The 26,579-nt window shown below is 38.5% G+C and overlaps 1 protein-coding gene across 4 annotated transcripts; it reads left to right on the top strand.

Annotated features, from left to right (window-relative positions):
- The first annotated feature begins 740 nt into the window (after window positions 1-740).
- On the top strand, window positions 741-26,032 carry trim33 (tripartite motif containing 33). 4 transcript variants are annotated; one of them, XM_062391833.1, is made up of 21 exons: window positions 741-1,318; window positions 5,614-5,732; window positions 7,934-8,084; window positions 8,368-8,500; window positions 10,612-10,728; window positions 10,818-10,932; window positions 11,396-11,542; window positions 12,384-12,501; window positions 12,700-13,055; window positions 13,792-13,986; window positions 15,496-15,552; window positions 15,804-16,004; window positions 16,699-16,831; window positions 17,341-17,404; window positions 17,645-17,798; window positions 18,306-18,727; window positions 19,278-19,389; window positions 19,472-19,546; window positions 20,945-21,097; window positions 22,996-23,046; window positions 24,613-26,032. In XM_062391833.1, the coding sequence occupies exons 1-21, from the start codon at window positions 748-750 to the stop codon at window positions 24,883-24,885; spliced, it is 3,717 nt and encodes a 1,238-aa protein (XP_062247817.1). In that variant the 5' UTR covers window positions 741-747; the 3' UTR covers window positions 24,886-26,032. The 4 variants fall into 4 exon arrangements, with proteins under 4 accessions (XP_062247817.1, XP_062247819.1, XP_062247818.1 ...); XM_062391835.1 differs by lacking the exon at window positions 15,496-15,552; XM_062391834.1 differs by lacking the exon at window positions 22,996-23,046.
- The last annotated feature ends 547 nt before the right edge of the window (window positions 26,033-26,579 follow it).

Raw genomic sequence — 26,579 nt, 5'->3', positions numbered from 1 at the left:
TCACACCTGCTGATGATCAGTACTGTAGTATACTCTCCCCTCTGTATGATGTCCCAAAATGTGTTATTATACATGTCAAGACACGTCCATACAGGCACATCCTTACAATATGGAGCCATTGAATAAGGGCTATGCAAATACAATTGATTGATTTGTTGATTGATTGATTGATTGATTCAAAATCAATCAATAAACCCCCACCAGGCTACACAGACTGACTCGGAGTAGTGCTTAATTGCATGACACATCTTCATTCTTTATGACAAATTAAATATTACACTTCATGCATGGTTCATTATCCTATAACAAAGATAAATATGTATTTGAACATCTCTGGTATTGTAAATTGGGGAAAAAATAGATAAAACTCAACAATTGTGTAATGTGAACACAAACTGAACGTATAATTCAGTCTTATTTTAGACTACATTAGCTTTTAGCTGAATCATGTGATATAAACATTGCAGATAAGGGCTAGGCACAGAAAATAACCAGGTATGGTGACAATACAGTTAAATACAATAGTACAGTTACCTTTTTTGTTCTTAAAAATAGCAACCTTATATATTATGTAAAAAAGAATGTATAAAATAAACATAAAAGGAGAGAATAGACAAAAACAACTAAAAAACGACCAAGCAAAGCAAATAAACAAAGTCACGCAGTAGCTGACGTCACGCCGTACGGCGACGTACTCCTGGCTCGAGAAATTACGCAGGACGTGCAGCGGTTCAAAGAGGAAGGAAGATGGCGGACAACAAAGACGAGGAGGATATGAAACCCTCCAGTAATTCGGACTCGGTGCCTTCAGCCCAGGACAACGAGCAGCCGGAGACGAAGGAGGAGAACGCGGTTATAATCATAGAGGCGGACGTAAAGGGCAGCGAGGAAACAGGGCCCAATGAAAACACTAAGGAGGCACCGACACCCACCAGCGACGGGGGAGACGCTAACAGCGGCTCGAGTGCTGGAGCCGAGTCAAACGGTCGCGCTAGCAACGCTGCGAGTCCAACGACGACAAACGGTTCCGCCGCAGAGCCATCGGCCGCTGAGGCTCCGACCGCCGGGGATGCTTCCTCCGGCGGACTCGCTACTGAAATGTCCCCCCCTCCTACCGCTCCAGCGGCCACGCCGGTATCCACTCCCATTAATCTGCTGGATACGTGCGCAGTGTGTAAACAAAGTCTCCAGTGCCGAGACTGTGAACCCAAACTTCTGCCTTGTCTTCACTCGTTTTGCCTCAAATGTATCCCGCAACCGGAGAGACAGATCAGCGTGCAGGTCCCGGGTCCGCACGGGCAAACGGACACGCACATAGGTGAGTTTTTAAGCGCTGGATCCACCTGTGGGCAGGAACTCTGCCCTGTCACCCCATGTTAGCCTGCATCAATAAGTGTGATCAGGTCAGAGTTGACTTGATGGATCCATTTTTAATGGGTGCACAGATGGCTTCAGGGAACTGGTGACACTTGGAGGTGTTGATATTAGAGTATAATCTAAACACACTTGCTAAGCGACAAGGAACCCTCGCACAGAGGAAGGTGTCTGTACACTCCCACCTCCCCCTGGAAGCCGCCATTGGTGCTGCTGTTTATTACTTCTTCCCCAATGCATATAAACAGAGACTAGCAGCATCCAGACGATGGGGGGCCAAATGTTAATATACATCTACAATTATTTCTCTGATAAATTTTAAATATTTAGATCACTTTCCTCACATATAGCTAATTCTCCTCACAGTTAAGACAGAAATTTATGTTGTATACTAGTTAAATGTTATATCTATATGTGAATGTTAAATGTAACATCTAAGTATGAAATCTTAATGTAAATGTTAAATCTAAATCTTAAACATAAATGTTAATGTTAAATCTTAATATAAATGTTTATCTGAAATGTCTCGTCAAATGTAAAGCTAAATATTTAGGTAACATGCAGATAGCCCACAACCACAGGGCACACAACCCCGCCCACATTACAGATCGTGAATTGGTTCTGGAAAGACAACAAATTGTAAATGAATTTTGACATTTGACACCCTATACAAGCTCTATCTGCTTAGGTTAGATTGGGAAAAGGACTTCTGGGTGTCTTGGCGCTCTTTGTTAAACGTTGTTTGGTCGTTATCCTGCTCAGTTTCTACATATGTAATTGCAAAATGTAAAAAAACTAAACTATTTTCAATAGTCAGTCTTTCAAACTTTCATGTTAAATAATTCATTACATTTCCAAGATTAGTGTTCTGCAGTAGCACAAATTCATATCTCATCTTATGAATGAATGTATGAATGAATATATAAATATAAATCAAATTTTAAATATATATGTGTAGATGTTCTAAATAAATGCAAATGTAGAGCTTTATTACTAGCAAATGTGTTAAGTGGCCATGCTCCCTTTATTGGTAATGTGAAATGTATATAAAAACGGAGCAATGATACGTCAAAACCATTTGGAAAAGACATCTCATTTTAATTTATCATAGTTGCCATGGTCAATATAGGCAGCCAATATTAAATTGGGTATATATATCTGGGTCTCACACTAAGATATATAGTATTATATGTCTTGTAATTATCTTTAACACATATCAGTAAATAGTCAACTATATGACATGAACATGAATGGTGGCTCATAAAACTAGTCAAACTGATAATACACCTCTGCATATCGAAAAGATACTATGAACACCCGGAAAAGCTAGACTGTTGTAGAAAGTAATTATTGATGGAGACACAAAGTAATTCAGTATTCCAACTTGATCCAAATGTCGTAAGATAAGACGTATAGATCCTTTACGATAAGGTAAGGTGAGATAAACCCTGAGGCATCCCATGCAGGGGACATTCACCTTTAACAGCAGCAGATAGTAAGAATGAGGTAGATAAGAGAATAAGATAGTCAATAAAGCTAAATACCAAATAAAATAAAGTGCATAGGCATAGGATGATCACACAATTATGTATACTGTTTGTGCATTGGTATAACGAGATAGTGAAATATATATAAGTATAAATGATATTTTATATATATAAACATAAATGGTTAAGAACTCACTGTTGTTACCAAATCGCAATATACTAAATAAAATATAACTATATACAGATGTATCTATACATAAAAAGGGACAAATTGACATTACTATTCAGTATGACATGCATTTGAAAATGGGTTGTAAGCATATGTATAAATGGGTAGATTTCAAACTTAGAGGCAAACTTAAGTTGTGGAATTATATGATTGGTAAATTTTACGCAGATAATGTTTAAGTTTGTCTCACTATGGAAAATCTGCAGTGTAACAACAACAAGAGGGATTTTATAAACATACACATCTTTAAAAGAAATGTAAAGATAAAATATAAACGCATGGAAATATAAAAAATAAGGATTTTCAACATGTTAACAGCATGAAGTTCATGTGTTTTATATAGCTCTAATTAAAATACAATTCTGGAATGTCGCTGTCCTAAATATTTTTGAGATTTTCTGGTCAATAGAGGATATTTTCTTGTACGTATATAATCCTGATCTTCAAATTCCATTACAGCGAACAAAAGTGATAACTATGGGATATGAAATTAATAATCCAAGATATGATCTACAGTTCTTAGGTTTTTTGTGACTGCTAATCAGTATAATTTCCAACACTGTAAAAGTAGATACATAAGCTGCCTTACCAATATGTTGGCTACATCAATGTTTTTTAAACGATGCACATAGAACACAGTCTGCAAAGTAGATGCTGTGATGTAAGTACAGTTTTGGAAAGCCTAATTGTCAGATACCTGGTAAGAGCTCTACTGATGATACACTGGAAGTTGTCTGCACTAATTTCATGTTTATGTGAACCACAACAGCAGAATAATTTTACTGCGGGCTGCACCACGAACTCCTTTGAAAACTGACCTGAGTCCTTGCAGTCTATCAGTCTACAAATCTGTGTCGTATTTCAAGTTCAAAGAAGGGGCTCTCGTGTTGATGTCTTCTACTACCCCTTGTTTCTCCAGTTTTAAAACTGGAATATATTCTGTTCTAGGGGGATTTTCAATATACCTTTAATAAATGAGTAGGTGCTGGTAGAGGGTGCCTCTCAGCTCTTGTAATAATGAAATGCTCAACATATTTTCCACATGACTCCTCAAGTTTTTTAAATTCAACATTGTTTATAAATCTACTACCTCTGCATCAATAACAAATCCTCCAAAAAGTTTGATGGTAACTACATTTGTTTCATTGATTTTCATAAAGGATTACAAACGATGTCATCTTGACCCCTTTCACAATTTAGCCAGGGTATAGTTTCAAGCCCTGTGCTCTACATGGTCAAAGGAAGGCTGTTTTAATAATATGTTATCTGAAACAATGATAATTACATAGAATAGATGGTCAGTTTCAGTGCTGTTAAATGATGAAAATGTAAAATCCTGTTGAGTTTGTTGAGGTCGTAACCGTCACATGAAACAACTTTGTGGTTCCTTCTCAGACTGACGGAATTCATAATTCATTCATTCCTCCCCACTACTTTTTATTTGAAGCAGCTGGTGGCAGAATGTAGTGCAACACGTTGTTCTTCTTAAATATAAGTTTTAAAATAACCTGAAATAGTTCTCACATGTCTCTTACGAATGTTTCATCTGCAGCACATATGTGTAAATGTCTCTTTATTCTGTAAGGAGAATTAAATGTGAACAGAGATATTAATTAAATTCTGCTGTCCCAAAATTGCCATTTAATTTTAAATGTACATATATATGTGTAGGCATATTTAGGATATTGGTGTTTTCATATTATAATGAGTGACAATGTCACCTTAACACGATTGGGAGAGTCAGCTCTGATTTCTGTTTTTGGGTTATTATTATTGTGTGTGTGTGTGTGGTGACAGCTGTATGATGCATTTTTGTAGGTGTTTGTGGGTTGGGGGTTAAAAATGACAGATGTGCGATCCATGTGTGTGTGTGTGGCAGCTGGAGCTCACACAAACCGGCTGTGTGCTGCTTGAGTCAGTGTAGACTGGCTAAAACCGGCTTACACTGGTTTTTACCTCCGCTGGCTGGCTTGAATTAATGGCTTTATGAGTTTTCAGAGGGGCAACATATTATGTTGACCAAAACATTTATGTTTAATCTTGTGCCTCATATTAAGACTTTAGCAAATTTAATTCACCGAACTCATTATACGTCGGCTTGTAGAATTAAAGCGGTAATTCAACTAATTCCATTAAAAAGTCCCAACTAAAGTGATTAGTTGAAACAGTCGTCGTTGTTTGGCGGTGTGATTTAATATTCTAATAAAAATGCCAGGGATGACAAGATTGAATCTTCTTGAAACAATTGCTAAATCAATTAGCTGCCACGAACAGGCGGCTGGTGTCCCACACATTTTTTATAACAACAGGAATTGACCTAAAGGAAATTATGGAAATGAGCTTAAAATCTTGCTCAAGGTCTGTTCTTAATTATCTTATTTGAAACAGCACACACCGTTCAGGCGTTTAGAGGCCTTCAAATTGTAGTATTGTGCTTTTTCTGAGCAGTTCTGGTTTATTTGGCGTGGTTTCCATTTGCCTTTGCCCAATGTTTGACTCATGTTATGTCTCTTCTGTCTTCAGTAAATGTCATGCGGTGTTCAGTGTGCCACCAGGACTACAAACAGAGTGACATTGTTGAAAACTATTTTGTCAAAGATACCACAGAAGCAACCAGCACATCTGATGAAAAGTCTGCACAGGTAAGTCATAATGGTGAACCCAGTGGCAACGTACATATGTGTTTCAGCTCCCCGCAGTATTTTGGAGAGGCTTCAGCTGGACCTTTTGGTTTATGATGTTTCATTTTCTAACTTCAATACAAGGGAAAGTCTACATAAGCCTCAAAACCATTTAGTCCAGAACGAATATAAATAGCATGACTAAGATCATACACTTACCTTTCTATTAGCCTCAACCATGATTGTATTATTTGTTTAGATATTTTTAAGCCAAGTATGTAGGTAGACATGGTTAATAATGTAGCATTACAGGAAGGCTTTCTTTTATGAGTGATGCCAGATCCTGTGATTTACATACCACACTCTTATTTCTTATGTTGTATTTAAGGAAAACATATAATTAATATATCATATCATTAATGTTGTCCCGCCAGTCTTGGTGGGAGGGCAATGGTTATTGATAGCTGCAACAGAGTATACTAAGAAAGATCTCCATTTTGTGTCATAACTCATTGTTTGGTCTATGCTCAGGGAAAATGTTTGGAACTACTCCATAGCAATCATTTTTATTGCAATTTTACCATCCTGCCAATAGCAATAGGTCTGTCCTGGAGAGCTATTATTTGTCTTGAATAGGTTTGAAAAAGGATTCTCTGTTGCTTTAAATGTTGTCTCTCTTATTCATATTATTCAAGTCATCTTCTTCAGACATTTGTACTCTCCCGTTTCTTGTTGAAATAGTTTAAGTTTGTAGACTTTTGAACTGATAAACCTTTTATCAGAACAATCTCGGATAGTGAAGAAATACAGTTTCAATGGCAAAGATAGACACAGCTCCTACATTCAAATTCCAGCTAAAAACCTGTGGCTAAAACAGATTAAAACATAGAGAAAGCATTGTGGTTGTTCGGTCATAGATCTTGTTTGTCTGCTTGACTTCAGAGGATCCACGAAATTAATTGGATTATAAAGGCATAGTTGCATACCTACGCCGTCCAGATTAATTTTTTTCTCTAGATGCACTTATAAACCTTGACCTTAACCTTAACTTAAAGGTTCATTTTATAAGATTTAGGTGAAGGGATCCATTATCAGAAATTGAATAAAAAATGTTGCCGCAAGCCTCAATAGGAGGAAATAGCAACTCAATAAGAGGAAGTAAATCTATAGGAAGAAGAAGCTCAATGGGGAAAAAGCGGCTCAATAAGAGGAAGCAGCTCAATAGGAAGAAGTTGCTCAATAAGAGGAAGCTGCTCAATAGGAAGTGCACCCTATGGTCAAAACTCAAAATTCTTAAACATCCTTATTTTACCATACAAGATAAACCTATTTCAGTAGTTTCACGGTGATTGGACAAATATTTAAAGAGTTATGGCCAATTTCCCTCTAACCCCTGTCCTTGGCAAAAGTTGATGGTTTTTAACTGCTGTGATTGTTGACCAATCGTGATCATTTTTAATAGAAAATTGTATCTCAGTCTCACAATGCTCTATACTGAATATAGTGTTGATTGGTTGAAAGAACAAAAAGGAGATTTGACATTACTGTTTTAAAATGTATGCAAATTAGCAGAAAGCCATTATAGCGGACATTTATGGTCCAGGAGGCTTTTTTGTAGAACCCGTTGAGCTGGGTTTGTATGTGAAATTGTAGGTGATGGTCTCCTTTCCCAGTGCCTGTAGAGAAGTTTGTCTCTGTTTTTCCCCCAGAGTGTAATGTTCAATTTCACAATCAAGGCACTCTCATTTGTTTGTCTTGCCAAATTAGTGCATTCACCCAGGTGTCACGTTTCCACCACTGTTGATCAAAGCGAATTAAATTTGTCTACTGCAGAGTCATTTGAACTGCGACTGAATGCTGATTGTATCCATTTGTATCAATTCCATTTGAGGACATAAGCCAGATGTTAGTGGCTGTTAGTGTTTTTTTTGACCAGTGGATATGGGTCTATATTGACCATGACACTTAACACTTAATTCATCTTGCATGATATAAAAGCATTTCAGCAATGATGTATGTGAAACTTAACATGCCAAACTAACATCATGCTTTGAACAGTTACAAAGAAATCTCTTAAAATATTACTTATTTTTATTCTGTCCCAATATTCTGCAAGGTAGTGCCATTATCAACACAACATTTCTTGATGATTGATGACTGTGAGAAGACTTGTGACCCACTCCTGAGTTTTTGCAGATGTTAAATAATGTTATCGTCTCTAGGTGTGCACAAGTTGCGAGGACAACGCTGGAACTATAGGCTTCTGTGTTGAATGTGGAGAATGGCTTTGTAAGACCTGCGTTGAGGCCCACCAGAGGGTCAAAATTACCAAGGACCACAAGATTCGCACAAAGGAGGATGCTGATGCCTCTGGTAAGATGGGTGACCTTCAAAGTGAAGGGCAGGACAATATTTACTGTAGAAAAGACTGCAAAAGCCTGAATAGGACAAAATGTAGTTGAAGTACTGTGCTGGAGTGCTGACAGGCTGTTGCCATGGTAACTATGCTGCAGAGTCTTGTTGCATAGATGGTACCTTCAGCAAGGGAGACCATTCATCCTGAAGATATAACCAGGGTTTTTTAATCGTTTTTCCTGTCTGTTTTCAAACTGTCATAACTATTTAAACCTCAACTTTGTTTATTGTGTTTTCACAGAGTCTGTTTGTACGTCAGGACAGAGACCTGTTTTCTGTCCCATTCACAAGCAGGAACCATTGAAGCTCTACTGCGAGACCTGTGACACTTTAACCTGTAGGGACTGCCAGCTTCAAGAGCACAAGGAGCACAGGTAATGAAGCCTTTATCTACAGTTAGCATAGACTTTACATTTCTGGTGACAGTATCACATAGCACACAATAGGATTTGAATTGATTGCCTACCACTAAGGCACCTGTTGAGCTCAGTTCATTACATTACATTATTATATTATGATGAAGATGATATATATTATGATGAGAAGTCGTGTTTTGAAACATGCATCAAATTTCAACCTGCCATACATATCATTAAAACAGCTTTACACAGGGAACATTAGTCATCTCTTTGGTAAAGGTTATAAAAGGTCAGCAAGTTGACAAGCAGACTATTGATATAGATATATAGATGTGTATATATATTAATCTGCGGGTATATGCAGGTTTATATATATAATTTAGATAATGCACAGCTCCAATGCCTCAGGCAGGACGTGACCTATCTCTAGGCGACTTGCATAGCAGCCAGATGATATTACATCTCTGCTATCTTAAATCGGTGTAGCAGCCATGCTCCCCCTTCTCAAAGTATTATAACAAGTCACCGGCAAAATAGAAGATTGTGGTCAGAAGAAAAGAAAAGGCAGAGCAGAGAGGGAGAGAATTAGGGAGAGAACCTGTTCACCAATAAGGGACCAGGTCAGTCAAGTGACACTCGCACTGTACAGCAGTAAAGGACTGTGGCCAAGCCAGCCTCCACTTCCGAAACAGATGGTCAACATTTTTTTCTCAATTTCTCATTACCACTATGTGACTAATCACTCAAAACCTATAACGAAGAAAAAGTTTTATTCAAGCAGCAAAATAACAGAGACTTTCCACAGACCAAATTCACTTCACAAAGTTCACCACCTTAGATTGTTCATTCAAAAGACGACAAAGGGCAGTGAGGTACTGTGCTGCCTGCTTGTTTCCTAGCCTGGAAGCGTTACATCAACAAATTGGGTAAGCCTAAAAACTTAGAGGTCTGGAGCTTTGTGTGAAAAGGGTTGCCTGAAAAGGAGTCAAATTTCATATTGTCCCAGTCCTACCATGGCGTGGAACCAGGGCCCCCGTGACCCAGGATAGCTCGACCACCAAAGCCAGAGGGCGCACAGCCCAGCCTCAGCGCCACCTAGCCCAGCACAGACACCCAGGGAGCCCTGCACAGCTCCACTAAGTCTGTTAACAGTGTTTATTTTGGTTTTTTTCATACATGTTTAAACCGTTTTTAACAGCGCTGTCAGTGATTTACTGCGTCTCTATCATTCACACTGCGCACTGCCAACCAAATCGAGTCAAGCAGAGCGTGCCCTGCCATCTCCTCAAGCTCTCTATACATGGCCTAATTCACAAATTCTGTTGTTTTTACCCAGTTGGAGTTCACACGTGTCTGATGACTGTGTTTGTTTGTGCTAGTGTCGGATTTAAGAAAAGTATTGATCATTTTGTGTTGATCAGTTTTGATATTGTTGCGTCATTTCAAGCAAATCTACGTTTAAACTGTAGTGGGTCAGGGACATCAGCTGAGTGGGTGTTAGTGAGAGAAGAGAGAGAGGCGAAAAGAAAGAGAGCGAGCAGAGTGTGCACAGCTAGAAAGATTTTATTCATTTAACAAAAGTATCGATCATTATGTAATGATCAGTGTAGCCATTTGGTGTTATTTTTAAACAAATAGATGCTTTGACTGCTGTGTCAGTGAAAGAGAGAGATAGGGAATTTTGAGTTTATTAAAAGATTAGGCCACCCAGAAATGAAAATTCACTCTATCTACATTATCAGACGTAATAAAACAGAAAAAAATAAATAACATGGCTCCCGCTCGTGTGGTGTCTTCCAGACATACACATTTGAATATCGATAATTTTTTATATTACCTGGTAGGACTGAAACCGAATACTTGTTTTTCCCCACCATAAAATACAAAAGAAGTTGCCAACAGAGAGACTCACACAAATTGATAGTGAGAGACTGCAGTTGCCTTTGTTCATCTTTCTTAAGTTCTGATTGATTAAAAGTGCAATTGAAAGGGTCTCGTCACCAATTTGTGAACGGCCCGTAGAAACAGTGTTTTTGTTTTAAGTTTTGTTTAGCATAAGTAAAATCATGGTTTGTCATTTAGTTGATTATTGTCTAAGTCTATTAGAGTATCTCTTCTATTCTCAGGTACCAGTTCCTCGAGGAAGCTTTCCAGAACCAGAAAGGCATCATTGAGACCAGTATAGCCAAGCTCCAGGAAAAGAAAAACTACGTCCATTACTCTGTTTCTCAGGTGCAAAGCAGGTGCGACTTTGTCATCTCCACATTTTTCTCCAATGCAACTCACTGAGACAGTTTCTTTATCTTAGTACACTCTGTTTTTTTTCATCCAGGTTAAAAGAGCTTAATGAGACACACAGGAAGGTGGAGCATGAAATCAAAATTGCAGTGTTTACTCTTATAAATGAGATCAACAAGAAGGGCAAGTCCTTGCTGCAGCAGCTGGAGGTAAGAGAATATTCATGACAGTCAGCTTCACCAAGAAGGTCACTGTAAGAAGATAATTAACTAATATAAATATATATGTTTTTTATAGTTCTTGTGTCTGGGTTCTCTTGAATGTATTTATAACTAGACATAAGTACCATGAGACATAATTATCGCAATGTCACCTGCTTTTCACCTACTTCAAATTTGTACCTGCAATCTCTGAAACCAGTTCATATAATGTTGTATACTTCTCTTGTTTCCCATTCACTGTGATCCTACTCATGTATTATTGTCTGCTAGAATCTATATGAACTTCTGTAGGAACCCAAAATCCCTATCAGAATCACTGAATATTACCCATATAATCTAATACATCTTGTATTTAACCTATGCCAACATTTTTATCTAACTGTTTAACACTGGTGTTCAAGTTCTTTCCGTAGTAGACTCATAACCAACTATATTCTCCTTTTCTGTCTAGAGTGTATCCAAAGAGCGCACTATGAGGCTTATGGGTCAGCATAAGGATACCACTCAGCTTGCCCAACAGATCAACCATGTGCTCAGCTTTTGCCACTGGGCGATCACAACTGGCAGCAGCACAGCGCTGCTTTACAGCAAGAGGCTGGTAGGTTTCACATTAGTTCCAGATGTTCAGCAGTTTGAGGGGATACAAATTTGCGATTAATCGCGATTAATTTTGAGTTAACTATGACATAAATGCGATTAATTGCGATTAAATATTTTAATCTATTGACAGCACTTGTTTGAATCTATTAAATCTTTTTTTACAAAACGTTTTAAAATAGGTCTCATTCTGTTTCTCCTCAACTTGTAGGAGTACATCAATGTAACATTCAAGCCTCTCCCTTTTTAGCATCTGTCAATTATTTCTTGATGTTCAAATTCTTATTGTTGAAAAGAAATGAATCTTGATCCCTGTTTCAACCAATACATCTTTGGATCCTTGAATTATAGCAGATTGAGTCTAAAAAACCTAAAATTCCTTGAAGTCAATGTTAAGGAGGTTGTGGGAATGCTGATAGTTCGGCTACAAATTTTATTGTGTGTCTTTTATTATTTTATTTGAATATTTTATAAGAAGTGATTGGAGTTTTAAGAGATGTGGTGGATGGTATTATTCTGCCTTGTAAGTTTGCTTTTAGCAGCAAAGCACACAGCGTTGTTTGGAGCATTCTGCTGGCCCAACGTTTTCGAGATTTATTGGAACAGTTGCAAAACAAGCTTTTTCCCCACATTATGTGGACATTGGCATAAACAAGGGATGCTTCTGCCACGTGTATTCAACTACTTACCACAAGACAGGCAGCAAATTAGATAACTGAGATAACTTTATTTTTGGATTGTAATGTTTTTTTGAAGGGCAAGTTGACAAGTCGGCTTTTTGTGCCCTGATGTAGCCAGGCATACTAACCTAAGAACATTTCTATGTTTGTTTGTGTATGTAGATACTTTTCCAGCTTCGACAGCTCTTCAAAGCTAGACTGGAGCCAGCACCACAGGCCAATGGAGTTGTGCGTTTCTTCTGTGACCCCACCTTCTGGGCGAAAAATGTGGTGAATCTAGGTGAGATGGCAATTAGGAGACTGACTCAAGAAACACAAATGTCCATAACTGAATATCGATTACAGACACAGGTGCTTTTCAGCCCCCTCTAGCAACGATTTTTCTCCAAAAAATAGCAACTAGTGATAAAACTAGAAGCTGTGGGACAGACCGAAAGCAAAAGGAATATTTCATACCTGGTCTTCTTTTTAACTTTAGGTAATTTGGTCATTGAGAAACCACCTCCAGCAGCGCAACCGCCCAATGTGTTGGTAGGAGCACCGCCTATTTCACCAGGCCAGAGTCATCCCACCAAACACCCAGGACAGATCAACCTGGCCCAGCTCCGGTTGCAGCATATGCAGCAGGCAGCCTATGCACAGCAGAAACAGCACCACCAGCACCACCAACAACAACAGCAACAGCAGCAACAGCAGCAACAGCAACAGCAACAGCAACAACAGCAACAGCAGCAGCAGCACCACCAACAGCAGATCCAACAACAGATGCGCATCGCCTCCCAACTGTCCCAGCAGCACGCCAGACAGGCCGGTCCACCCATGGCTCAGCAGCAGGTACGAACCAAGAAAGAAAGTGATGATCTGTCCTCCAATCAATAGCACAAGTGATAGGCAATATATACATGTCATAGTGGGGAAAGCACAGGGCTTACTGATAATAATAATAATGGGGCCCAGTAATTCATTTCATTATTTCGTTCGTGCTTTTCCTACTGTCATGACATTTCAAAATGTCTGCTGTGACCAAGGCTTATTGAAGCTTACCTTGATATTAGTCTTAATCCTACTGACTATTAATATGATTATTATCGCTGTGATTAATATTATTAGTAGTATTATTAAAAATAGTGCAGTACCCATTGTAAACCTGCTTGTTTGGAATGGGGTTTTTGCTTGGTCTGTGTAAATGCTCTGGAGCTAGTTAAGAATTATTCCTTGTGATTAGTGAGTCCTATGGTGCATAAGTGTGATGGTTTGACATGGAAGTTACCTTACCATAGAATTATGAATAAAGGAGCAGTGAGATGATTTGGTGATAGACTTAAGTCATGATGAACATACACTTGGAACATATGTTTATATACATAATATCATGGACGATCATGTATATGTCACGGTTTTAATATCATGGTCTCCTTGAATTCCTGTTCCTCTCATATTAGCAGATATTTAGTGCATAGGTTGTCAAACAACAAATCTTTGAACTACAGTTAGATATTTTGTTCCCATGTTTGTATCACACCTTTTGATATTTACCAACTGTTTGTATGTATGTATGATTTTTGAACAGCCTCCAAGGCTCATTAGTATGCAGCAGCTACCAAGAGGGCCTGGGGGTATGAACGGTGGACCAGGCTCCCCAATGTACCCTTCCTCCCACCACATGCGCCTACCTGGTCCACCACAGGGCAGAATGCCCACAGCCCAGCCAAGACTCAATGGACAGCAGTACCCCCCCATGATGCAGCCTCAGCTACAGCGACAGGTCAGTACAATCACCCTGATCTCACAATGTGGACATTTTGTCACTTTGGTCTTTTGTAGCATATTGTGACTGGTTTATAAGGATGCCTTTGTGTGTTTGTAACACATTCAATGCTGCAACTGTTGGATTAACTGAAACTGGGTTGATTTGTTAAAAGGTTGTTAAACTCAAAATGTAATTTCAAGTGTGATAGCAGATGAAGTGTTACAGACAGGAATATAGGAATGCCAAATATAATGTTGAGGCCAATACTTGATTGACCAGGGAGCACTAACCAGTAAAATTTAAATTTAAGACTTTATTTTTTACATTTAAGTGAGAATAGAGTAATATAAACGACTGACTGTGAAATGAGAAGATGTATGTTCTTAAACAGTTTGGTGGTGACTCTGACTTTTCATAGTACTTAGGTCAGAGGTGCCAGTATTACAATCAAAACATTGAAATATAATGAAAGTTATTTGTATGTGCATCATACACCAATACAAAAATAACTTGAAAATTGAGAGTGGAACTGACCTTGTGTCGACTTTGATCAGAGGCCTGAAAGCTTTCTTGATAGGTCAATTTCTGCCAGTTATTGTCCCTTTCCACCACTGGAAATTACGCATAGTTTATCACTTTTTTTATGACAATAATGACAATGTGAAAACAGTGCAACAATGTGAAAGGGTTGCGACCGGTAGGGTTTTATAGCAAGTTTCAACTCATTTTCATTTAAAGATAGTGGAGGCTTTTAACTGCTCAAAACATATCTCTGAGGCTGGTAGAGACAATAGAGTGAAAGTTAGACTTTGATTCACTTAATACAAAAAAAACAACAACCAATATGTGCTTACCTTTCCAGAATTAGCTTGTCTACAAAAAAGAAAACCTTTGCATTGTTGTGTTTTCATCTTCATTTCTGCTGGATGACAAAAATACTGTAAGAATTACTTGCCCTTGATGTGATCACTCCTTCTGGGTCAATTGTAATCAAGGCGGTCTTTATTCTCTGAGCTTCAACTTTAACTTGATTTAAATGTAAAGGCTTTGGTCCAGTTTGTTAATTTTCAGGTGTAGATAGAATAATGTACGTCAGTTTAAAGAGTAATTGCATCCTTAATTTGATTAATATTCATTATATTTATGGCAGGATTGTAATATTTTTTGGACCCTGAGTCAATTGATATGTTTCAATATTCAAGTTTTTTAGTCATTTCAAATTTACAAATGGCAGTTTAGCTTATCTGAACTTCCATAAACAAAATGCAGGTGAGCAAACTAATACAACGATGTTTTATCTTAACAGACCTGTTTTTACTTTTCTCAGAACAGACGCTGATTTGTTTAAGGTTTCCTTGATTTATATTAACACTGCCCCACCAACGTAGCTAGACATACAGTACATCTGGTTATTTTTTCTCAAGTCAATTATTGTGTACAGTATTAACATGTACATTCATTGCCTGCATACAAGACTAGGATAGAGACACTCCAGATATCCAGCCCCTTTTTCTTTGTGTCCAGATGTCTATAGAGTCTGAGATGAGCCACCCAAGGTTTCGTTTCTTACTACAATCAGGGGTTTGGCAACTTCTTTCCTACCTTGTCATATTTGTGTCTTGTGCAGCATGTGTTGTCACCCAAATGCATGATCATGCAAAAATGTTGTTTTCACAACAAAGTGTTTTTAGTTTTCCAATTGAGTGAGTGAATAACCTCATTGTTTCCTGTCCTCCCTTCTTTTATACCCTTCCTCTTTCTTTCTTCTCTTCTGTCTTTATCCTTCCCACCCCCGTTTCTTCCTCCATCCCTCACTCTCTTTTTCTGTGCAGCATTCCAACCCAGGGCACGCAGGACCTTTCCCGGTGGCTTCCCTCCATAATGCCAACCCCACAAGTCTGACCAGTGCCAGTATGGCTGGTGCCCATGCTCACCGAGGGCCTGCCAGTCCCGTCATAGGTCCCATCGAGCTCATCCCCTCCGTTACAAATCCTGAGAACCTGCCCTGCCTACCTGAGATCCCACCCATTCAGGTGCGCACATTCTTTCCATGTTGGTTTCAACCACAATTCTTCATCTGCCAGCTTTAGTATTTTATCGGCCAAATCAATTTTTAAATGTCAGTGAAAGCCAGACATTTAAAAGGATCAATATATACAAAATAACTTTAACTGTATTTCTTCAAAATATTACATCGTCATTCCTTTTTCACATCAGACAATATGACCTAAACTGGTGTTACTGATAATATTAACCATAGCTCTGTTCAGTTCAAGTAGAATACATAACTGTGACAGTGAACCAGCAAGTGAAATACCAGGACCCTAGATCGTAATTCAGTCTGTATTTGTTTGATATTTACACCTGTGCTATTCTTACTGCATCATGAGAAAATATCTTCCAAAAATAAAGGCTGGTGTTATAGTGAATAACTGAACATTATGAGAAGAAAAATATTTACTGAAATTTAGAAATGCATATATGTAATGCAGATGAATGAAAGTGAATGAGAAATAAATTGTGATTTTATAGAAATGTCTTAAATGTGTCATAGTTATGAGGAAAGATCTACAAGTCTCTACAAGTCTGGAGTCACACAACCACAACTGCCAGTCTTCGTCTTTCCTTGGCTGAGAATCCAGTTTTCCTTGAATCTGTAACTCCCTTTGATCACCTTGAGTCACAGCTGATATTTTCCCCGTCACTTTTCTTCTCTGGCTCTATTAGCTAGAGGATGCCGGTTCTAGCAACCTTGGAAACCTCCTGTCTCGCTACATCACAGCCAGCACACAGCACCAGCTGGGCTCAGTAGACATGAATGCCTCACCTGGACTGTCTACACACTCTCCTGGATCTTCAGGTACACTCATATTCTCATCTTAAAATGTTCTATTATTTTCTGCTTGCTAAAGGTGTCCTAATCAGATTCCTGATAACATCACAGGCTTTATGTCGCCATGTCACAAAGCATACTCAGTCTCACTCAGACACTCTCAGAGCTCTGCATAGCTGATGGCTCTGACTGTAAAATATTGTCACTCGACTAATAAATTAGGACATTTCTAGGTTTCTTTCTTAATGTCTCTTTGTCTTTCTTTCTATCAGATAACTGCTCCTATGATTCATTTCAAACTTGTTAGGTGTATTTTGTGGAAGCCAGGAAGTGTAGTGTTGAAGTGCTTTGGATGAGCGGTTTTCAAGAACCTGACCCTAACCCCCGTTTATTATGAAACCCTTCGATGACGGGGTGACATCATCAGTGATGTTATGACAGGGTTATTTCAGACTATCCTCTGTCGTGATGGGGATCAATTGGGTACTGATAACTGCTGCTGTGTCATCTGTGTCCTGTCTCATCTCGGTTTGCAGGTCTGTCAAATGCCCACACACCAGCACGACCTTCAAGTACATCCAGCACAGGGAGCAGAGGCAGGTAAGAATTTAAGATGGAAGCAAAACTCCCTGTTAAAGCTTTTAGAAAATATTAACACAGCAGAGTCCACTAACGCATTAGTTATAATCATTAAGCTTAGATTAGAGATGTTTGCCCTGTGCTTGACATAGGGCCTGGAGTCACTGCCGTCTTACTGAACTAAATCATGATAATCATTGGTTTAATATTAATTTAATGATTGATGATTTTCTCCATTATTTGTTTTTGCGTCTATTTAAGCTGTAGCTCTGCAGGGAGGGCAGGGCCAGGCACTGGAGCTGCCGCCGACCAGGTGAGGGTGAAGCAGGAGCCGGGTACCGAAGAAAGCTACAGTTGTCCAGCTTCTTCTCTGAAAACAGAGCGCAGCAAAGAGGGCGGGAGGAGTGCCTGCATGGTATGAACACTATTCTTCATCCAGCAGTTTAAAACTAGAAAGATGTCATCATCTGCCTTACATTTGACTTTCATGACATACACAATGCTTTATCTGTTTTTCAAAATAAGGCATTACCTCAAAGAATATACAGATCTCTGCCAAAGCAGGTCAAATTTAATACAATAGTGAAGCTTGTCTGATATTTAAGTGAAGACTTTCTAGCTCTGATTTTTAATACATATTTGCAGATTATTTTAAGGACACAGACTATTTTACATATTGACTAATCTGATTGAGATGGCTATAAGACAGTCATGTTTGTATATACACGTTGTTACAATATTGCCCCTTTAACAAGAGTATATGGATGATGGAACAGTGAAATTGACGTGAATACATTTATTGTGATTTATCTTTGCATTCACTTCGACTTTTTACTAAGTAAAATGTGTGAAAATAAGAATACAAAGGAAAGATTATCACACCAAATTAAAAGTTGTTAATATTTGTGTGTGTTTTCCCCAGATGAGCAGTCCTGAGGACAGCCCCCTCCCTGCATTAGGACTCGCAGTCCAAGATGCCTTCAAGTCGCTGGGGGACCTCATTAAAACAGAACCCCAGTCTGAGACACCTTGTTCTGAAACGAATGGCTCCTATGCAGCCACATCATCATCTTCCACTTCCACTATGACCTCCACTACCTCATTCCCTGAGAACAAAAGCAGCACGACAGGCCAGCCGCTCACTAATGGAAATGGAGACAAGATAACTGATAGCAATGCAAGCACAGTGTCTGCTGGAACAGGCAATCCTGCTGGGAAAGAGGATGATCCCAATGAAGACTGGTGTGCTGTTTGTATCAACGGTGGTGACCTGCTGTGCTGCGACCACTGTCCCAAAGTGTTTCACATGAAATGCCATGTACCCACCATAAAAATCTTCCCGAAGTAAGTGCTCCGAGCAGCTTCTTTTTTTTCTGATGCTAGTAAAACCTGGCTGTGGAACTCTCGTAAAACTCACAAACTTTCAGATGACCTGACTTGGGAACCGTATCATGTAGGGACACTCACTGCAAGACACAAATTCAAACAAGCATCAGCACAAAATTAAAAAAAAGAAACAAAGACAGAAACAAGAGTAAAACCAGAACATGTTTTAAAATATAGACAAGTTGATGCCTCCTTTGGAGAACAACTCGCACTGTAGTTCTTCTTCAGTCTCTGGTCAACATTATTCTAAAAGGTGTATGGCATTGTAACAAAACATTTCCTGATGGGCCTATTGATTCTATATACCCTCTGATGTCACTGTGATTTCATTGAAGTCACTGATGATGTCAAACTTGTGACATCAAATAAATTGCATTTTTTTTTTTTAAATAAATGTTGGAGTCCTCGAAACATTTAGCCTTGGCTGTCGATGATTGACACTGTATATTAATGGTTTGAGAAAATGTGATTGTGACACAATGTCCTCGGTGTGATTTTTGTGTCTCAGGGGCGACTTCCTCTGCACTTTTTGCCGGAGCCTATCGAGCCCTGAGATTGACTACTGTGATGACAGCAAGAAAATTCAAGGCGAGAGGAACCTGAATCCCCAGGACCAGAGGGTCAGTACATCCACACTTTCCGCAGATAACCTCATTGTGATATGTACACAGCAGCTAATTCTCTCTCTTCCTCTCTGTGCAGAGATGTGAGCGCCTCCTGCTGTACATCTTCTGTCATGAGCTCAGCGTTGGCTTTCGGGAACCTGTGCCTAGCTCTGTAAGTGACTCATCACCACACACTCACACACTCCGGTGCATTCTTCAGCCTGTTTCACTATCAGTTGACTGACCATCATTCCACTTTCTCATTCCCGATTGTATGAAAAGATTTCCTTTCCTGTTTTCAGAGTTTCGTCTTTCCTCTTTGGGCTTTTGTAGTTCACTCTCATGTTGTCGTTCTGCCCAAAAGACATGTTTGGTGGTTGCCATTTGGCATCTCAAACTGAAAAACTAGATTTGTCCAAGAGTTTTGTGTAATGCTGCTAAGTAAAAAACAAACAAACACTGAAGAAAACGTAATCTTATTGCTGCAGGTAAGAAATTCAGCTTATTTTAGACCACAATGGCAACTTTTTGGGAATTTAGTTTTATTATAGTTAATACATTTTGGAAACCAGAAAAAAATGTGAAATACCCAAAACTGAAAGTTCCTAAATTGCCTCCTATGCGCTGATATTGTTTCATTTAGTTTATTGCATAACGAGTAATTTTGTATGCGATTAATTATATATTAGTTAGCTCTCTGTAGGCTTGTTTATTTTATTAGCACATAACTTCCCTGATACATGCCTTTATTGAAACGCAATACCATTAACAATGACTTCATATAAGCTTGAACATTGACAAATTATTGAGCTTTCAACCAAAATCACGTTGATGAGTTTTCAGTAGGGTACAAAGGAGAGACTCAATGCACGTTCTGTTTATGGTGATATCCTTAGGACGTTGTGCTGTGGGGGCACACGCCATGTGGCTGCACCATTTCAACTTCAGTTTCACCTGGGGGGCAATTTTTTTTACTCTCCCATCTTTATGCCACAAATATCAAGCTACCAAATAAGGGCACAATACTTGCACAATAACCAGTAGCTATACATTATGGATATGAAAAAAGCCAGAGTTTTAAATGCATTTCATATTAAAACACGTCGCTTACTTCTCTGGTCAGGCCTCTCTGTATCTCAGAAGGAAGATGTATGCCAACCTACAGCTCAGTTGAACATCATGATGCTCTACCCTTCATCAAATATGTTCTGACGTATGGACTTAATCTGCGTGTATTGTAGGTTGAAATGCTGTTTTTTTTAAGGGACTGTAACTGGTTTAACCAGTTACCAGCTCTCTGAGACACCTGTCAACACTAGAGCCTCAGCCAGATTTAATAGCTATTAATCCTTTTTACAACCAGTGAATAATGCATACCACCACATGTTGTGTCCTGATAGGGACCAAAAGATGTTCTATTTTCCAGGTTTTCCTTTAGAGCTGATTCATGCTTTCTCTGTTGTTTTTTCCAAACTACAAGCTCCACTTCCCTCCACCTCTCATTTTCACAGCATTTAAAATCCTCTGAAATGGTTCAAGTTGTTGTCTAACCCACTTTTGATTCACGTAGGTGCCCAATTACTACAAGATTATCAAGCATCCCATGGACCTGAAGAAGGTGAAGAAGAAGCTGCAGTTACGAAGCTCCGAGTACTACAATTCCATTCTGGAGTTTGTGGCCGATATGCGCCTTATCTTCAACAACTGTGCAAAGTACAATGAGGTGAGCAGCATGAGTATTTAGCCTGCTTCAGGGAATGACATCTGCTTGTGTCTATGCATGTTGTCAATGGTTAGACTGGTATGGGTTGAATTTTAAACAGCAACACGCTTATTCAAACTTATAGACTGAGTAATTTGACCATTATCATATCCAGGAACCAAAAGACTTGATAATTTATTGACAAAAACACATTACTGTCAAGTTGTCAAATACTTAAGTCTAACCTTAATGTGAAGATTGGAAAAGGGAACTGGGAAGTTGTGCATTCAGCCTGCATTGTGCGTTAACTTTAATTAACACTGGCTGTTGGAGGATGTTTTCTTACACTGGCTTCAGGAACACTGTATAAACCCTGTTAACACTCAGCATCACTGTGATATATCACAAGTTTGCTTTTAATGGCTGGCTGTTGTCACTTATTTTGAAGTTGGGTTATTTTTGTTGACTCTTCACATTGGGGTGTTGCTGTGTGGGTATCCGTTAAAGTGCTTATGAAACCATGTACCCACCCACATGTTCACTTAGTATGCACATGTATCATACTTGAAAACCAAATGAGCTGCTATTTTTATCAAGGAGATATACAGTCCTAAAGACCCAGTGTCTTCTTTCGGCTGATAGTGATCGTAAAGGAACAGAGCCTCCAAGGATCCCCCTCACTTTACATATGTTGTTGTTGTTATGCAAACCGAATTATTAGCATGTTAGTAATGTTAGGTATATCAATTTAAATTTCATATGTCAACAGTATAGTGAAAGACTCTTCAGCTGCACATTGTCATTGTAATGTGATTAGATTACATGAACTTCAAAGTAAGTAGTTATTCATGACTGGCTGAGTAGTAGTAGTAGTTTCTAGGTAGTAATTTAGAGCACAGTCCATGACAGCACATGTCCAGATTTTTAATATCGATTTAAGCTCTTTGAATTTATTCTTGTCACATAATGCTTTTTGTTATAGATTAAATAATTATTGAATCTATAACAAAAAGTGGCATTGTCATATATATATACACACATATTTCAAATGAGAACTTTTATACACATTGAATATGTGAAGATCCTTATTTTCTAAATATGAGCATTAGAGAAAGCTACCAACAAACGGTAGAGTAGTGTAACATAATAATGAATCCTTCATATCTATATCGAGAGTGATTCCTCCTTCATCTGAGTCAGCCGTGTTACACTGCCATGTTTCTACAGTAGGCCCGATAGGAAAAAACAAATACTGTCTCTAGAGAGGCCCTTTCACCTTTTTACATACACACATGGAAAGAGAGGGTGGGGGAAGGGGTATTCAGTTGGTTGCAATCTGAATTCTTACCACTGGATGGCACTAAATTGTATGTATATACATATAAGGATTTTTTTCTAAGGGTGAAGAAGTAAGGATGTAGTGTGTTGAAGAAGAGCACAAAAAGCAGAGGCAAATTAAATAAACTTCGATATAATTAAATAATCCATGCTAAATTCCGGTTATTATATTACTGGCAAAGATTACATTCTTAATCCATAATATCAAATAATAAATAAGCTTGAAAGAGTGACTTTCGATAAAACAGGGAATGTGTCCTTTTCAGAAAGTGCACTAAATGAACCATCATAGAGATGGTGCCGCAGTAAATGTACTGCAGAATAATGATAGTCTATAAACTCTTGATGACCTGATATTATTACATTAGAGCCTGTAGTGTCCCACAGCCTGCGGAACTGTATGGACCTTTACTCGCTGTTAATTTGTGCAGTAACGACCTGGTGATTCACACATCGTAGGCTCGAGCGCAGTAGGCTGTAGCAGATTTCTGGTCTTAACAAATAACCTGCCTGTGCTGTGAACTCTTTTCTTCCCCCTGCTGCTTCACTGTCTTTGTTGTAATGTTATTGCCCCTTTTTAGATGTCTCGAATAATCCAGGTTTATGATGAGGAGAAACAGATTAATACACAGGTAAGCCGTTTCAAATAGAGTACAGATGCATTGTCTCCCCCACTGAGGCTCCAAGAAGCATTTTAACCTTCATCCTAGAGAGAATAGAGTATCCAAGAGCATCAGATTTGGGCACTCAAACTATTTGAAACTGAAAAAATATATTTACAAAATTGGCTGAAAATATGGATTTGATTATTTTTGTTTAGTTTTAAATGAAAATAATTTGGTTAAATTTACTATAGAAGAAAATGTATCAGATTCATTGTGAGGGAGGGATCACATGAGCTATTAGGGATTTATCAATTCTGTATCAAAGACTAAAACTGCGACAAGACGGAAGCACTATGGCCCAAAGTTCAGCCATTCTTACAGATGCAGTCTGTTGAGTTCTCATTTCTTTACTATCTTTACTATAGTAATGTCACAGCAAGCTTTATACAAAGTAAATACAACATAGTACACTAATTTTTTTGTCAATGTTCATGTTGAAGTGATCACATCTGCGGGAAAAGTTAGATCATTTCAATTAGCTCAACGATGTTGTCTATCTTGCTGAAGACACTAGTGAGAAAAGCGTACACAACTTTCCTATCAAGTTAAATCAGGGTAGCTTTTTCTTCTTTATTCAATTGTATGATCCATTATCAATTCATATATCCAGATATTGATCTTTTTGTCACTAGTTGATTAATTTAGATAAACCGTACATTAATGTTATGGCTTTGTGCTCAGTTCCTGATAAAATCCATGATACTATTAATAATACACTAGGTATACAAGAGCACTGAGTCACATGTTTTCTACAAATATCTTTCATATGCAAGCAAATTGTATTGTAACTTAAATATCCCGAAGCAAATCAATATTGAATCAAATTGGAAATTGCACCGAGACTTTGTGATTTTGAAATAAATTGATTTAGTACAGTGGCTTCAGTGAAGACTTTGTTTTGATGTAACACGTTTTTCAAGACTAAGTTTCTCTTCAAATGAGTGACCTCCTGGGTTTGGGGCTTGTTTCAGGCTGGTCAATCATTTAGTGCCATTTAGGTTCTTCACTTTATAGGGAAGGTGGTGGGTGTTGAATGGAGATCACCGAGTTAATCTGACAACAGAACATACGTTTAAAATCCAATGTTTTAGTTAATTGCTTTCAATAAACTAGGGAAGTCAGTGGGAGCTGGCTGGGCTTCTAGGTTTTTCTACACAGGAATGTTTTAATGTCAGTGGTATTCAAATATTCTGAGTAGCATTAAAGCTTTGCAAATAATGAATTTCTTCCCTGAAACCTGACATTTTTTCTCAGTATCGTAAACCAGCCTGGCTGAAATTTGGCCACTTAACTGTGAACTGTGCAAATGCTTCCTGGAACCACAGTGGGACAGGGAGGCAGGATATCTCTGCTCTGTACAACTAGGTTGAGCCGGGTCACCCTGCTGCCAGGAGTCTTAACCACATCTAATTTATCTCCTCATTGTCCTGTTCGTCCTCCCTGCTTCCCCCCCTTTCCTTCCTCCTCCCACTGTATCGTGCTCTCACACCTGCTCCCTCCATATTGCTCTCCCTTCTCCTTCTTGTCTGTCAGGTGGAATCAGAGATGGCGATCTCCGGGAAGGCGGTGGGTCTGTACTTTGAGGAGAAGCTACAAGAGATGTTTCCAGGTGAGAACTTCCCAGAAGTGCCCGAGCCAGATCCCCAAGATGAAAAGGAAAAGGAAAAGGAAGCGGAGAAAGAGATGGAGAAGGAGAAGGAGAAGGAGAAGGAGGAGGACAATGACACAGACGACAATGATGAGGACTTCATACAGCCCAGACGCAAGCGATTAAAAACTGATGAGAAAGTGTTACACATCAAGTGAGAACCAACCAACTCAAAAACAAGAGAGGTGAAAAACCGTCTTCCTCGTGTCCTCCCACTTTTCCATTGTTTGATGCAGCAAAAAGGACGATTCGCTGTATAAGCCGCTTGGTTTATCTGATCCTTGCCTTTAAAAGAAATATCAACTATATGTGAAGTCTGCCTTCATCAGAACTCTCAAGGACAAAAACATAGAGGAGCTGCCTTCCCTCCTTATTTCAAAGACACTTGACTCGCCTGTACAGATTTTGAAGTAGGACTTGTTTTGCAGTAGTTAACAATTTGTCCTTTTTCTTTTCTATCATCCATTTCATTTGTAGATTTGTTGTGACAATTGCTTTATGAAAAATTTAAACCCTGTGTTCTGTTTAATGTATTATATATATCCTTTGACATGAAACCTATTGAGTATTTGTATGACTTTGTGAAAGAGTTATGTAAATAAGAGAATCTGAACCACTGAAGCTACAGGATAGATGTTTGGGTGCTTCATCAATAAAACCTGTTCTTGAAATATATCAAAGAAAATGTGTGGCGTAAAGTAGGTTGGGGGTTTCCAGGGAGCAGGTTGCCTCAAAAACCATGTTCTCACACGTGCCTCATGGTATCTGACCATGTGTAAAGCTTTGATCGATCAGTCTATCTGAAATATCAACAAACTTATAAATTGATTTGTTTATTTTGTTTGAATATGGCGAAGTTATCCAAGCACATGAATACAGTTTGACTTTGGGAGGGATTTTTCCTTAAATTTACTTTAGAACCATTCTGTCCACTTAAGATTTAATATGGTAATAGTCTCACTGAGCAAGAATCCAGTGAATATACGAGCAAACCCTAAAGAAAGTGGTGTATTTTAATATGAGGAATCAAACTATTCAAATGTTAAGATGAATTTTGATTTAAGGTTTAATATTTCCAAACTTTGTACAGTTTAATTCATTAAAATGTGTATGTTTGGAAAAGGTCCTGCTCATTCTGAGCAGTTTACTATTTAATGGTTTATACAAAGTATTGAAGAAATGTCTGTCAGTTTGTTTTTTGTTTGTTTTAGAGTTTTCCCGGATACATTGTGTAAGGATGGAACATGTGACAAGAGATAACCCAATACGTTTTGACACAGATGTGGATAAAGGGGCAAATCTGGATATATATTTGTTTTACTTTCTTTAACAATGCAAGATTGGACTTTTACATTTTCAACAGTTTCCCAGGGAATAAGTGTAATCAGGCATATTTAGTGGGACTAATATGAGAGTGTGAAGAATTAGGTGCCACTTGATTAAATGATGGGACCGTTGGGCCTTGGTGGAGGTATGCAGATTACTGCGTGCCGTTATTGTTTCCTCCACGGAGGAGGTTATGTTTTTTCTGTCAGTTAGCGAGATCCCACAATAAACGGCCGGAGGGATTACCACGAAACTTGGCAGCAGGCAGATCTCGGAAAAAACATAGAATTTTGGTGTTGATCTGGATCAGGGGGTGGATCCAGGAATTCCTTTCACGTTCTTCAGCATTGCAAGATGGGATTGTTTCTCAGAGAATCGTGGATCTTGATTAAAATAAAAATAGTTTATTTAGGGTGACTGATATTGAGTTTCTAATTTGGTGCAAATCCAAATAAAAATCTGGATCTAGTGAATTTAAATGTGGCTATATGAACAGACTTTTAGACCTTGGTGTAAGTAGACACTC

Source organism: Platichthys flesus, chromosome 7 (assembly GCF_949316205.1).
Source record: "Platichthys flesus chromosome 7, fPlaFle2.1, whole genome shotgun sequence".
Taxonomy (NCBI): Eukaryota; Metazoa; Chordata; class Actinopteri; order Pleuronectiformes; family Pleuronectidae; genus Platichthys; species Platichthys flesus.
Note: the sequence above shows the minus strand (reverse complement) of the source record. Positions and strands in the feature narration are given on the sequence as shown.

What these genes read in the sequence shown, in the direction of transcription:
- trim33 (XM_062391833.1), top strand. Translation starts at nt 748, where the DNA reads ATGGCGGACAACAAAGACGAGGAGGATATGAAACCCTCCAGTAATTCG. An exon ending in GCAAACGGACACGCACATAG is followed by an intron (nt 1,319 to 5,613) that starts GTGAGTTTTTAA and finishes TTCTGTCTTCAG; the next exon opens with TAAATGTCATGCGGTGTTCA. An exon ending in GTTTCTCAGGTGCAAAGCAG is followed by an intron (nt 10,729 to 10,817) that starts GTGCGACTTTGT and finishes TTTTTCATCCAG; the next exon opens with GTTAAAAGAGCTTAATGAGA.